The 14882-nt window shown below is 45.8% G+C and overlaps 1 protein-coding gene across 2 annotated transcripts in view; it reads left to right on the top strand.

Annotated features, from left to right (window-relative positions):
- The window catches only part of PCSK1 (proprotein convertase subtilisin/kexin type 1), a 286141-nt gene that overhangs the window by 95790 nt on the left and 175469 nt on the right, over nucleotides 1-14882 (top strand). For both annotated transcript variants that reach the window (XM_069627655.1, XM_069627654.1), the window contains exon 3: nucleotides 7017-7127. In XM_069627655.1, coding sequence (XP_069483756.1) covers nucleotides 7017-7127 — 111 coding nt within the window. The remainder of the gene's footprint in view (nucleotides 1-7016; nucleotides 7128-14882) is intronic.

Raw genomic sequence — 14882 nt, 5'->3', positions numbered from 1 at the left:
GCCGCCGCACCCTCTGAGTGCACCTTGAGTCGGTGCAGGTTACCACAAAATGCAATATCCCAGAGGAAATTAGGATGCAATCTATTTCCAATGCAGCATTAAATGAAAGCCAGTGAACTGCTATGGAGGACTTTTTAAATCTTATAGAGAATTGATGGGGACCTAACTCTAGGACGAACAAGACCAAACAGTATCCTCACTGGGTGGCTTTGCAGGCTGCACTGCCCATGAAGACAATGAGCAGACTACTGAAGCGTTAGATGCCACACCAGAGGGCTCTATTGTAGGGTGGGCAACCGCTGCTTCTGGGATGAAGCTCTAACGAGGCCAAAGTTCACCTAGCACACAATAAAGCCTGATGCTAAGGGCTCTAACACTATTAGAGCTTGCCATGCCTCCTTACAGAGTGCCCAGTAGGTACATCATTACAGAGATTTAGAGACTGCATTCCAAGATTGCTGATTAGGTAGTCAGCTGGAAACAGTGAGAAGAGCAAAAGAGAAGCATGGAATGAAGGCTTCTACTGGCGGTTAGAGCCTGCATTCCACGCATTTTGATTTTATGAAGCGAAGAATAAAACACTCTAATGAATCCTAAAAATGCCACAATTAACTGCTTTCTACTGCACGTGACATTAAATATGCCAGAGAAGTGGGTATACTTTTACATTCTGCAAGATGGGATAAAATAATCAGTAATACGCTGTTTCCTTTTATCCACTTGCTAAGGCCCCCACCGACCCCTGAAGCAAAATATAGTTCTAATAGGGGATGATTTATGTCAGAGACACTGTTCTCTAGTGTAGCTCAAAGTCTGAGGGTCCCAGGAAATTAGTGCGAAAGTCCCTGCTTCCAACCATTTATCATATATTGATAAGGGAATAAAACGTTGGCGCTTAACTGAGGTCCTTTAACAATGATTAGGCATCGGAGCCGGTGCCATCAAGTACTACAGAGGAAAAAGAGGACTCTTTTCTCCCCAGCTTTCTCTACTCTCAGCTTCAGTAAAACAAGCACCATTGACTGGGCCAATAATTACACCTGATATTTTAATCATTGGCCAAATCGAAACTGGAAAAAGCCTCATTAGAGTTTCGAGAAATCAACTCTCAGACTTCAAGGTAAAGCATTATTATGGCAGAGCCTAATTGTGGAATTACCCCTGATCATCTTCTGGCCCTACTTGTTTCTGAATGGGATTAGATACACCTATGACTTGCTGCTGGAGTTTCACAGCACCTCCTATGAAATTCAGCTCCACACACACAATATGCTGGTGACAGTGATTTAAGATAACAGGCAGGTAGAGTGGTTCTTCTGTGTGTGGCTGGAGATGCTGATCGAGGCCGTTTAGACTGGCTGCTCAATGTGGCAAATCTTTGTGCAGGACCATGCTCTTCCTCAATGCTCGGGAAGCTGCCATCCAGCTCAAAGACAGGGTAAATTCAACCCTGTGAAAGGTGGACACGTGGGTGGTACCTGATGGACAGTGACTGAAGATACTGTCATGGCTCCGTTATGCATTTAGAGCGGTGCTGTCCAAACTCTCTTCTGGGCAGATATAGCAAGTAACATTCACTCGAATCAGACATTCCCATGTCCTACCCGACCTTAATCCTCATATGTTGTGATAAGCGCCTTGAACGTGCTTACGAAACGGAAAATAGTAAAATGTTCTATCCCATTCAAACCTATCCCAATTTCGAAAAACCTGACCACATAGGCAGCCCCCAGTGGCAATGCCCATTTTAACCCCATTGATGGTCCCTTGTGAGCAATGACCATGACCTGGACAATCTGGCCACTACTCATGGCCACAACCTATACCTTAGTCATCAAAGGTATATTACTATTTTTTTTTACCTAATTTATGACACTTTTCAACAAATAAAACACACAAGCATTTGCAAAACCATACTTTCTGGTCCTTTTCAATGCCCCTTACATGAGTTCACTGCAAATCCACCATGTTTTATTTTTTTAAAGTATCAAAATATATATGCATAAAATAGTCATATAACTCAGTCCCCACTTGGCAAAATCCAATCAGACATTGCCCAAACATTCACAGTTCGGTCTACAATCTTTCTGAAAACGTTTCTCCACATTTGTCAAATGGTAACAAACTTATAAACCATCTAAAAATGTTGAGACCACAATCTAATTTTGCCCCCTCTTGATAAAATCCCACCAAACATTGCAAAAACGTTCATATCTAGGTCTACAATCCTTTTACAAACTTCTCTGCAGATTCGTCAAATGGCACCACATTTATAAGCCTTTATAATATTGTTTGGCCCCCCGCTCTAATTTTTTTTCCTTTTCAAACAAAATAGCACCACAGAACTATTCAAAACCATATCTAGAATTAAATTCCAAAATTTCATGCAGTTTCATTGAGTGGCAACAAAGTTATAAGCTATCCAAAAACGGCTTTTCAGCCTGCCAAACTGCTTTTCACAAACCATGTAATTCATAAATAGGTATATATATCCCCGAACATCTGAGATGTTTGTGGGCATCACAGGACTGCCCTGGAAATCCAGACTGTTTGTGGACATCGGAGTTGAAAAGCCACCCGTTTTTTGGGCTTCTTGTGTCCATATGCACTCCCATCCTCAACACCCCTCACCACCCCAGAGATTGTTTACTTAGTTTGGCAAGTGCAATGTTGTGTTTCTTAATAGGTTTTTACTGCAATGTTCGCGGACAAAGTGCGCTGTCCGTGATTCCAACATGGTGGACGCTTACCAAAAATATGACTCACCTTACACTTTTCACCATCCAATCAGTGGGTGTGTTCGATGTCCGCGGATCTCACAATGCTCTCTGGGCCAATCGGATGGCTGTCCGCATAGCGAACAGGGAAATGAGTCCTCAGACTGTACCCAGATATCACTAATTTATTTTTACCTACTTTTTAGTCATTTTAAAAAATACTGCGGGCGGCTTTACACCAAATTTACAAAAGCACGCTTATGGGACCAAGCCGCCGCTCCTGCTGTAAATTTAGTGAAAATCTGTCCACCGCTTTGTGCTGTAGGTGTGAGCACATTTATTTTTCCATTGCGCCTACGGGAGAAACCACACATTTTGGGACCCCCCGTATAATTCCCCCCCTCCCTCCAGCACAACACCTCACCAAACACATCAATTTCACATGGCTATATACCTTTTTTTGCCAAGTTTTGTGAGGATTTGACAGGGGGCAGAAGTTATAAGCCGTCCAAAAAAAGAGAGAGAGAGAGAGAGAGAGAGAGAGAGGGAGAGAGAAAGAGAGAGAGAGCGAGAGAGAGAGAGAGAGAGGGAGTTTTGTTCCTGTTGTTCCTGTTGTACACACTGCCATTCTAGTTTCTACTTTTTTCGGTGCATTGCCCCATGCCCTTTTTTCCCCAAGACAATGGTGCATACCACTTTAACAGTACCTCCAGAAGATTGGACAATGCCAATTTCACACTTCCCCCTAAGAATTTACTGAAGAGTGTCACATTTAACCTAGGAAATTCTCCCTTTCCAGTTTTACATTGCCCTTAAAACAGCATCCCATGTGACTTACCTGCCCTATGTCTGTTTTACAGTGCCTCAAAAAAATAACAATGCAATTTCCATGCTGCCCGCAGACAATTTTTAGGCCAGTTTCACATTTCCCACAAACAATTCCCCACAGAAGTTCCATATTGCCTCTAGCAAGTTTTGTCAATTCTCAAGTATCCACAGGAAACATTTCCCTCAGAAAATGACCATAGAAACTCTATGGCAGTTTCACCGTACCTCCAGAATATTCTCCCATTCAAGTTTCTGATTGCTTCTAAAAAGGTCTTCATTGCAGTTTAAATTTCCACAGAAAAGAACTGCATGCACGTTATAAGAAAAATGTGCAAAACCCAGCAAAAACACTGCCTCCAAAATCCGTCCCATGCAAATATGATTTTTCTAGAAAAGATCTGGACGATGGGTTTATAGTAAGGCTGGAAAATTACAATGCAAGACCTTTTTTACTGCGATTTTTTTTGCCGAAAAACCTCATCGAATTTTTTGGGGGGGGTTGGAAAAATATATATATTGGCTGTGGGTGTTTGGGAATATATAAAAAATTAAATGCGATAGGGGGTTTGGGGGTGAACTCCACCAAAAATAAAAAAATACAAAATTGGATGAGTTTATTTGTAAAAAAATCAGCAGTAAAAAAGCCTGCGAAAAAACATCCCACGATGAAATGACATGGAACCCTCTGTTCATGCGTGCTGGAAGTGCGGTTCCAGCAAGTCCCTTTCTAATATTCACTTAAGCAAGCACTACACCCTTCATGAAGTACAGTTGCTGACTCCCGCGAAGCCTGCAGCGTTCTGCCCCATCTCCCCACATGGCTAGCTGCCAGCACTTTACACTTTTCACATTTACTATATCTTCTGTTTCATTGTGTGCAGTTGAGGGAACCATGGATTGAGACTTAGTCTTGATTGGGACTCCTCTCTTTACAAAAAGGCACTGCATTTTTCAAATAGTAAGTCCCTCAATCACAATGCACAATTTTGCATCACAGTTTAGCGTTCACTTTGCCAAACAACATGAAACTCATAAGTTAGGTTAAAATACAGTGGATGGTTTTCTTGATACTCAACATTGCCCTCTTGCTCCAAAGAAATTGTAAAGTACCAATGCCGTTGTGCCTTCAGAAGTAAAGTGCTTGTAGTCGCAGTAGTAGTAGTTTGTTATTTCTATAGAGCCTTACTCCCATTAGTATGGACTCAACGCGCTTGTGGTGGGAACCCCCTCCGAGGACCAAAGTCCAAGGTATGGGAAGATTGTCAGAATGATTAGAATGTGTGTGTGCATTTGGCCGAGATTGGGAGTTGGGTGGGTTGGCCGAGCTCCAGCAAGCTACCCATGATGGTCGGGCATGTGGATGGGTGCTGAGGTGGTCAGGAGAGTGTGCGAGTGCAAGAGAATCATTATATGTCCAGCTAGACCGAATAGTTTGTCGTAGGCTTCTAACTTGAAGGGCCTTCTTCGGCACCCCCATGTTGCACTTAGGTCCATTAATGGGTAAGTTTGTCTTCAGAGTTATGGATGGTTCTCTTCTGAAGAAGGGGCCAGTTTGGTACCCAAAGTGTATGGACTACTGTCTTTAGTTTTATTCCACGCTCTTTTTCTGCCTTACCTTCGGCTGATAGATGAAGGCAGGCTGGCAGGCTGGCAGGCATGCAGTGGGGTGCCAGCTTCTATAAGAATTTGAAGACTTTTCCCCCAAATGACATGCTGAATATCAATTCTCCATGCCGGGTCCAACGTCAACCTTTGTTTTTCAGCAGGGGAAGGCGGGTGCCGTATAAGGGATCGCATTTATCTGGGGCACTTGAACTCAGTAACGATTCAGACCGGAGAGGTGTATTTTGTGTTAGCAATTGAAAGTGGAGCTTCCTTTAAAAGGATTGTCAAATCATTCTTAAATTGGTCTGTGTTCTAGACCTACAGCTCCCCCCTGTCCCCTCAGCTGCACGGTTGTTTGTTTCTGCGTGTCTGACCCCTGCCTCTCCCAAACCTTAGCGAGAGAGAGAACAACGAGTGCTGGAACAGCCGGCGGGCACTTACAGCAGGTTGCTTTTCCCATTGCTGTTTGTTTACTCAAACGGTCTCAGCATGTACTGTTTCCACAAAATCTCCAGAATTTACTGCGAGATTGGGTGCAGAAGCATGCCTCATTTCCTAGTTGGTTACTGGATCTCCTAGGTTGTACGGAGGGAAGTCGGCGTCTGACAACAATGCGCTGACGCTCATGTCACAGCACTGTGATGGTCGGTGCAATGGTGCCAACGGGCGGCTGGAGCAAGGAGACCATTGCGCACTCTCACAGAAGCTGCCAGATGTCACGTGATATAATAGCATATCACAAAAGGAGATCAGATACATTATTGTGCTTCAAACGAAGGTGACATAAACTTTCTAAAAGCATAAAAAAGATATTTGATCAAAAATACAATTCATTGAATTCTCAAACACGGGGCAAAATTCATAAGCAATTTGCTACCTAAAGACACCCCTAATTACAGATTAGGGGTCAATGGACAACACAACAGATCTTTTGAAGTCCTTGTTTTGATCGTGGTATAGTTGTGTTTGTGAATATCATTGTTTGATTGTTTCGTGTTCCATGTATAATTATGGGTTATACATGTGTCTTTTTTTCTGATCTGTAATTAGGGGTGTCTTATCTTTAGGTAGCAAATTTGAAGTTCAATAATGTATCTGATCTCCTTTTGTGATATTATGTTATAAGTCTTCCCCTAGACATTGCAGTCAGTAGAGGTTTTTCAATTCGACCTGGCTAGTAGGGAATTTGGGGTTATTTGGACCTATTTCTGGCCTGTGATATATTGCAGTTCTCACGTGAACCCGCTGACAAAGCTCAGAAGAATGTTGAGCACTCCATACCTTTGTATAGGACCTAGAAGGCTCACGCAAGGGTGGGTATACAGCGGAACTGCAGGCATCGTACACTCCCACCCTCTTGCCACGAGTTTATCCTGCTTTGCACTCCCTTCTCGGTACACACCGAGGGGCATTGTCTCTGTAGTTTAGCTCGCAATTGCGAGCAGGTCAAGCTGGTTAGAGCTGTGGGTCAGTGGGCGTATGCATCCTCCAACAGGGTCCGTGTTTGGCCTCATTCATGGTCACAGGTTCCGAGCCAGGCAAGTCTAGTCAGATATTCATCCTTCCGAGGTTGATAAAACAGTACTGTTGGGTCGCAGTAATGTCCTGGTTCTCCAAGCTCCCAATATGTACCACTGGAGGTGGGCATGCTCACTACATACACACACACATTAGTTACGGTTTGGGGGAGATTTGTCAATAGTATCATATGCTTTCGACTGATTGGCCTCCAGTAAATCACCCTCTGCAGTTTATCAATCTTCTGATATGACAGACCTTCACTCACTGCAAAACAATACTCAGGAAGGACATTAGAGACCACATTGGCTCAGGAAAGTAATGTCAGCCTTGTTTAACATTTTACAGGTCTCCTGGGCAGAACAACAATATGAAAAACAGCGGACTAAGCGTGGAGCTCTAAGAGATTCAGCGGAAAACCTTTTCAATGATCCGATGTGGAACAAGCAGTGGTATCTGGTAAGCACAATGTGTTTTGCACAAGTACATTACGGAGTTGAGAATGAACTGAATTCCAGCATCAGCAAACTATTTGTCCAGTTTTGTGTTTTTTCCTAAATAGATTCCTCTTGATAACCACCTTATTGTACACACTGTCCTTCTAGTTTCGACTTTGCTCTGTAAGGTCTGCCCTTATGGGCGGGACTAGACTGATATGCAAATTGCCATTTCTCCTCTGTGAATGCTGCAGTGAGCTAAAATGTGTTTGTAGATACTTCTGAGTCCGAGACATTCTATACAGCAGGGTATTTGGCTCATGTTAGTTCTCAGTAGAGGGGCTCCCCCACCCTTGTTTAATTTGTAAAACCTGGGGTTTCACACTAAGTAACCATGAGCAATTCAAACTTTTAACACTTGCTTCATCTCACTGAGGAGTCCCAGGAAGGTCGAAACATGTGTTTGGGGCAGCTGATACAGAGGAGAATTGTCTAGTATTTCGGTGCTTGTCTGACCTTGTGGGTGGGACCAGACTTATATGCAAATGGATATTTCTCCTCTGTGAACCACATTGAGCTAATACATGTTTGTAGACCCTCTGGAGTGGGAGAAATTGCATAAAATCGAGGATTTGATCCATGTTTGTTCTCAGTAGAGGCGCTTCCACACCCTTGTTTAACTTATCCACAGGGTCTATGTCAGTATCCATGGTAGTGGCCAGTGATGAGAATGGATCGTGGCTTCAGTGGCTGTGACTTCAGCATCATGTTGCTGAAATGAGCCCTATGCACACACCACAGGGGCGGGGGCATTTGAGGAGACAGGAGAGGGCTCAGTTCTTCCCGCGTCCTCACATCGGTACAGAGGAGGCTATTTAATCCCAGGACAGATCATTCTCATCTGGGCATGCATGCTTTTGCTGCAAAACTCAACTTGACCAGCAGTTTGATCCATTTTTCTAGGTTATCACATAGTCATGTTGGCATGTTTGTGGATAGAGTTAAAGCCTGAGGGCGATGGTCCATGGAGACATCTGCTGGTGGAAGCCGTGACGGCGTGCCACTCACATGAAGTGGAACGGCGGTAGAGTGACCTGGCATAACAGCATAGCGCACGGCAGTTGATCCTGGCCACATCTACTCTGTGTTTTAGATTACTAAGTACATTAAATGTATCACACAAGCAGACATACCCTTGCCAACGGCGTCCTCAACTGCTCATAGGGTCAAGACGCTTCACTCTTAACTGTCTGACAGACTTGTGCTACTCTAAAATTCGATTTTAATAAAAGATCCTCAAGACATGGTTCTTTTTTAAAATAGACCTTGTGAAGAGAGCTTTATGGCGTTCACACCTCTTTGTGGTTAATTATTTTGAAGGCTTGCTAGTTGTGCTGCTTTTTGAGAAACCCCTTTGCAAAGTCGACAACATGCAAATATCTTTGTATTACGGCCAGGCCTTATAGTGCAATTCAAGGAGCAGCATTTCTGAAGCCTATGTTACTGGCCTTCTTTGTTCACACCTACAGAGACGCTGAACTAAAAGCAGCTCTCTGCATCAGAGAGGGGGATTATCCACCAATCCTGTTTACTCAGCATCATTTCTGGGAAGGTTACCCTGGAGGGAACAGACAGGGTAGCTACCAAAGGTTTTTCACAGTGTAGACAGAGTCCTAGGTCTGGGTATCATGGCATCTTTGTCTGATGGTTAATAAGACTGGCTTAAGAATGCTGCAGAAAACTACTGAGACCACCCTCATGTTTAATATGCCATGAAATCCTCATGCAAACTGAACGCTAATGATATGATAGGTTATTTATAACGCGCTTAATACCCAGAGGTTTCTAAGTATGGACCCGGGGATCAAACTTGTGCTGCTCCGTGTCGTCTTGCTTCCAAGGCAAGCACGTTGCCCCTGAGCTATCCTCCCGAGACTCAATGAACATGATGGCTACTTGTTACAAACATTCAATCTTTTCCATCCACAAATAGGTCATTTGCCTATTCCATTTTGCAACCCCTGACAATGTACGTCATTTGCTCTGCTGAAAGGTACAGTAATGGCATGGTCCAGTGCGACAAAATGACTACAGCTCTGCAGGAGTACAGGGATGAGTAGCGGCTAAAGCGCCTACTCAACCCCATACTACTACTAATCCAGCAGCTATCCCGATCATGAAGGTAAAATGGACAGCTCCCAACAGGTACACTTGCTTTGCCGTTTGTGTTATTGCGGGCAGAGGGTAGGTTATACCCTCATTAGGGTGTGATGTGATAACAGTAGAAGCCCAAACAGCAATGGTATAAAAACTCCAAAATAAAAGAATGTGCAATTAAGGTTCTATAAAATATGTATGTATATACTTTAATTATACAATACAAAGCAATGAACTAACTAAAAACACTAGCAAAATCCCACTGCTGTAAAGACAACATGAAACATACAGACTGGTAAAGTATGGCACTCTCGGTGAATGAATCAGAGTGTTCGGGCAAGACATTTCAGCAATGGCACTGTTCAAATGTTCTTGAAGGATACGCTGAACAATGGGACCTACGTGTCACCTTGGTCCCAGAGAGTGGAACAGGGGGGACATGTCCTCTTAACAGTACCTTATTCTCGACTTGGGGGGCTCGACAGCATCAGGCCGATATTCCTGGTGCTTGTTGATAGTCAAACTGGGTTTGGGATGATGCGAATAGCGTTGATCCAGTGTTCAGTCTGAGTTGGCATTGAGACAGGGATCTGTGAGGTTCCAGTCAGCACTTGGGGCAACAGGCTTGAGACGGCAGTCGAGTCGAGTTGAGGCAATGGTTCCACTGGGTCGAATGGTCATGTGACATGGTGATTTCCTGTGGTTCTAGCTCATGGTCGAGTCTGGGGCGCACAAGTTATTGTTGGATCAAAGCAGGTCTTAAAGATGCAGCGAGTAAGGTGCCTCCACAGGAGTGTGCGGCCATTCGAGCACTACTGGTGCAAGACGGTGTTGAACTGGTTTCAAGAAGCAGTCAGTGGTTCAAAGATGCAAAAGAGTGCCAAAAGCAACACTGCAGGTCCTGTGATGGCTCTGTGGCATTGAGCATGGTCGAAGCAGTTCAAAGGTGGTTCAAAGTGGCCAAATAGGAATCCAGGCTGCTTTGCATTTCTCCGATTTGTGTGAGGCCACATTCGGGGCCCACAGGGCAAGGTGATTGCATCTTGCTTTGGACTGCCAGTCCAGGGAGTTTGGCTGACCTATACAGGGGGTCTTTCACCCCCAAAAGAGCCGGGTTCCAGTGAAGCTCACACAGTGGCAGGCTTGGTCTACATCATTTCATCCCCAATGTTGAGCGCTCCCCTGCCTTGGATGTCTTTTGCTTTCACCTCTATTTTAGAGGATTTTGGAACAGACTGCACTCCCAGCAAAGGTCCAAAAGTGTATACTACGTCTTCTTCTGATGTCCAAAGTTGAAATAAGGAAAGGGTGGGAAACTCCCTCCTATAAAAGCACAATGTCACAGGGGATTGGCTCCAGGCAAGCCTGATATGAAGGGGTCCAGTCCCTGTTGCTGTAACAGAGTGCCTTCTTCAGAAGCAAATGGAGGGGACCCGAAGGAAGAGTGCCTCAACAGAAAACCAAGATGGTGGAACTGCTTCTCAGGTCCACTTTCCATTTTTGGCTACTCTAACTGAGCCCCCTTCCCGAGCCTGCTGACTTCAAAGGCTCTTTGATGTGTATTACCTGGTGTGAGACTGGTCTTTGTTAGCTGAGTGACCCTTTGAAGATGGATTTCCAGGATATCTGCTGTTGACGGCTCCTGTGTCCAGACCGGAGGTTTTCAGCTTCCTCGGGGAAATCAAAGGAAGGCAGTATCCTAGCTACTGACTCCTTTAGAGCCGTAGAGAAAGCAATGCTAGTCAGGAATATAAATCGGCTTACTGACCTGTGATGAAAGTGTTGACATTGCAATATTGGATTGGGGTTGCTATAATAATTGGGCACTCTTGTCAGTCAGCAGACCATAACCAGGTATCTTGGAGATTTCCCTAACACCAGATTGATAAGGCAACAATTATTCCATTTTAGTTCAGAGGTGCACAAGGTAAATAGAACCTCTGTCTGCAGGGAGGTTTACTGCAGCTCTCACAAATGCACGTGTGACTTTGAAGCTGCCCTGTGTTACTGGAGACAAGGGGGCTGTAGATGTCAGCAGAGCGGTGCAGCAAAGTGGATGGGGATGGTTAGCAGACCTCCTTGTCAGAAACAGAATTACCCATGTCATTTCATTTATTAATAACTATTAAAAAAGCCAGGACTTTCACACCCTTGTCAGGTGGTATCCTGTCTGATGTTGTGACTGGGTAAACATTGTATGCAATTAGACACATTCTGTAGCCAGACCCAAAACCTCTGGGGCCGTTTCACAGTCTTGAGTTCACGTATTTATATGCCATTTGCATCCACAACTGAGACAATATGCTGTAGGTTCAGCCTGTCCAAAGGTCCTTGTGCAAGCTGTTCCTTCCCATTTGCTGAATGTGCCTTGCAGTGCATGCTGCATGAATGTCTGCTGCACGCTGCATGAGTGTCTGCTGCACGCTGCATGAGTGTCTGCTGCACGCTGCAGGAGCGTCTGCTGCACCCAGAGCACTTCTCTCTCTGATCCCTGATGAGGTGACCTCTGGGAAGTGGAAATACTTCTCCTGAGATCAATGCAGACAGGGTTCTGCACTGACCTTGCATCTATGTGATTATTGAGGTGGTGAAATTCTCCAATCGGAAAATTCCAAATTCGAAAACTGTGGCACGCAGTGATCACATTGATCACCCTTGCCCGCATTCCCCCTACCGGCCACCCCTAAACCCATAAATACTGTGAGGGGGACTTACCTTCTTTTCTTTCCCGCTGCCGTTTCCCTGTGACGTCAGTTCCCGCTCCCAATTGTGGGACAGAACTACGGCCGCAGGGTCTGATTTTTTCTTTTTGTTTTTTAACTTTATACCCCCCCTTTTGATTTTATGGAAACGGGACACATCCCCGCAACCCCCAACCCCCTTGTTCGGCATTATAGGATTAGAATTTGTTGGCCATGCCGAATTTGCTGTAAACGCGCGCAATCAGCATTTTTCTTCGATCTTTTCGTGTATTTCCCTGTCCTCTGCCGGCATTTCGTAGCCACTGAGAGAAACACTCATACAAAGCGTAGTGTGCCTATTAGTGTGTGTATGCATTTATCGTGGAAACAGGTGAAAATATAAAAATGCCTTTGATAGTGATAGGGCTTGTTATGGGTGACCCTCCCATGTGCATTGCCCCTTTAAGGGGATGTGTCCCTCCCCACGTGTATTGCCCCTTTAAGATGGGCCATGACTGTGTCATTGCCCAAGCTAATAAAAGGAGCTCCTGCCGGCACGTGAAGCGGAACGGCTGCAGACTCCCAAAGAGGAACGACTGGGTCCGTGACTCATTAACGATGTAGGCCGCAGGCCTCCACGTGGAGGCACAGGCCTGCAGGCCCCGATGCCGTTGGTCCCTCGAACCAGGACGGTGGCCGAGGTCCGCATGGTCAAGGTCCTGGCAGGCTGTGACCCCACCTCATGGTGCTGATGTCCCATAGCACCAGGGGTCCTGCCGGATGTCCATGGCAGGCCCCAATCCCCACAGGCACCGGGCCTGTCGTGTGCTGAATATCACAGCACCCAGGGGCACCTGCCGGAGGTCCATGGCAGGCGGCCCCCAACATTGGCGCCTTTATTCCCTAATGTAAACACACACAGGTGAGGGGCTGACATCTGAGTGCAGGGGGCCAATGCAAATGCGTGCAGCATGTGTGTACCCAGCACTTGCAAAAACATTGAGGGGATGCTTCTGCCCCCTTGCATCAGCAGCTAACTGCCCCCGCTTCCCACCTACACACATGCCCCCCCAACCCCACCTACACACACGACCCCTCTTTGGATCATGTGACTTGCGCGCAGGAAGACGCAGCTGCAGATTTCCAGACGCCTCTCGTATTCTGCTCCAGCATGTTGTTTTGTCAATTGACTGAAAATAATGATTTGTAAACTGAAGGGAAGAGAAATACAACGGGACACATGCACGAAGGCAGATTCTGGATCTGAGTGCATTTTATGCACACGCAGAATGGTAATATCCGCTGTTGTGAGCCTGTGCTCCTGCACAGTGCGGGCTGGGGCCAGGCAATGTGTGGCCTGCTACAAATGAGAAAGGGCATCCCTAATTCAGAAAGGGATGCACTTGCAAGTGTGGCAGCCCTGCCATGCATTCCCCTGCACATGGTCTCTCTTGCTCGAATGTGTAATGTTGCCACAGGTCTACTCAGGCCTGGCAGCATCGACATTCCCAAAATAGAAACGCTCATGCTTCTCATGAGAATTTCTATTTCGTTTTCACCTTTTCACCTCAGAAAGAGAGGTGGGAATGTTGCGAATGCTTGGGTTATCGCCTGCAGTTTAACATACCACAATGCAAGGACCCTGGCAGACCACACAAGGCTGCAGGGGCTTTCTCAGTCCTCCACACACGTGGGTCCTGTCAGTCGTTGCATACATGAGTGCCAAGACTGTGCGCTATACCTATATATGCATGGCTGAGATTGCTGCAGGTGTCTTGCTCAAAGCCAGCCAGTCACTTCACATCTGAGACTTGCAAGGTGACGCCTGCAGGTGCAGGGGCGCAAGGTCAAGGAGTCCTCAGATCTCTGCACCCACAGATATTTGCAAATGGGGATCAAGGTGTCCTGCAGGAGTATCAGAGCACTCAATTCACCCAGAAAACAAACAATTAAACTGAAGGACAGAAAGAGGGGTGGTGAGTCTTTTAGAGACTTAGAGGTAACACACCCCGACCCCCCACCCCCCTCAATCCCGAACTACTCTTGAAAAGTGCAAGGCCTTCAGTTTTGCTCAAATAATGACACAGCCTCTAAGGATATTTCTTCATTCAAAGTCCTAGATTCAGACGATCTCAAGTAAGGTTCTGCTCAGAGAATAGTGTGCATGAATGAGCACTGGCTTCCAGAGGAGCACTTGCCCTGGGAGGGATAGGCCGATGCTTATTGCCTTGTGCCATATCTGGATGCATACGGGATCTGCTGCATGATACCACACTGTGCACAAGTGCATACTTTAGCCCCTGCTAACCTCTGTTTTTTTTTCTCTCCACCCGCCTCCCTCCTTCTCCTCTCTAACTTTGTTCAGTTTTGCTGACTGGTTGCCTGGTTCACCTGCAGAGCCTTACAGGTCCTAGACTGCACCGCCATTCTTTTGCACTTGCCTCCGGGCCGCTGCACTATGTTCAGCATTACTGCACTTTCAGATCATGCTCCATGAGTGGGGCAACCTCTCTGCACCTAACCCACGGCCCTGCTGGACTGGACCCGTTTGTTCCTCCCAACCCCACTTCCTTGCACCTCGGTCTGTATGCATGCATGACCTAAATTTACTAGGACTAGTAAGTTCGTCTGTCCTGCCCCCTTCCCCTTTTTCTGCCCCCTCTCTCTAGTTTGGTCACACCTGTAACACTTCATTCACTTGCACTAGTTTCAAGGCCTAAGAATGATTACTGTATTCCCTTGTTCCCTTCCCACCTTGAAGCGCTTTTGAAGCACTCCACCTGTGCATAAGCGCTGTATAAATAAACAATTACAATTACAATGATGCGGTGTATGGAGCAGATGCCCTACATCCTTACCTCTTTGCAATGCAAGTGCAGCCTTGACAGATTAACGGAAAGAGAGCAAAGAATATGGGCCTCATTACGAGTCCGGGGGTA

Source organism: Ambystoma mexicanum, chromosome 6p (genome assembly GCF_040938575.1).
Source record: "Ambystoma mexicanum isolate Mex_15411 chromosome 6p, UKY_AmexF1_1, whole genome shotgun sequence".
Lineage (NCBI taxonomy): Eukaryota > Metazoa > Chordata > Amphibia > Caudata > Ambystomatidae > Ambystoma > Ambystoma mexicanum.
This window is presented reverse-complemented; position numbering and strand designations above follow the sequence as displayed.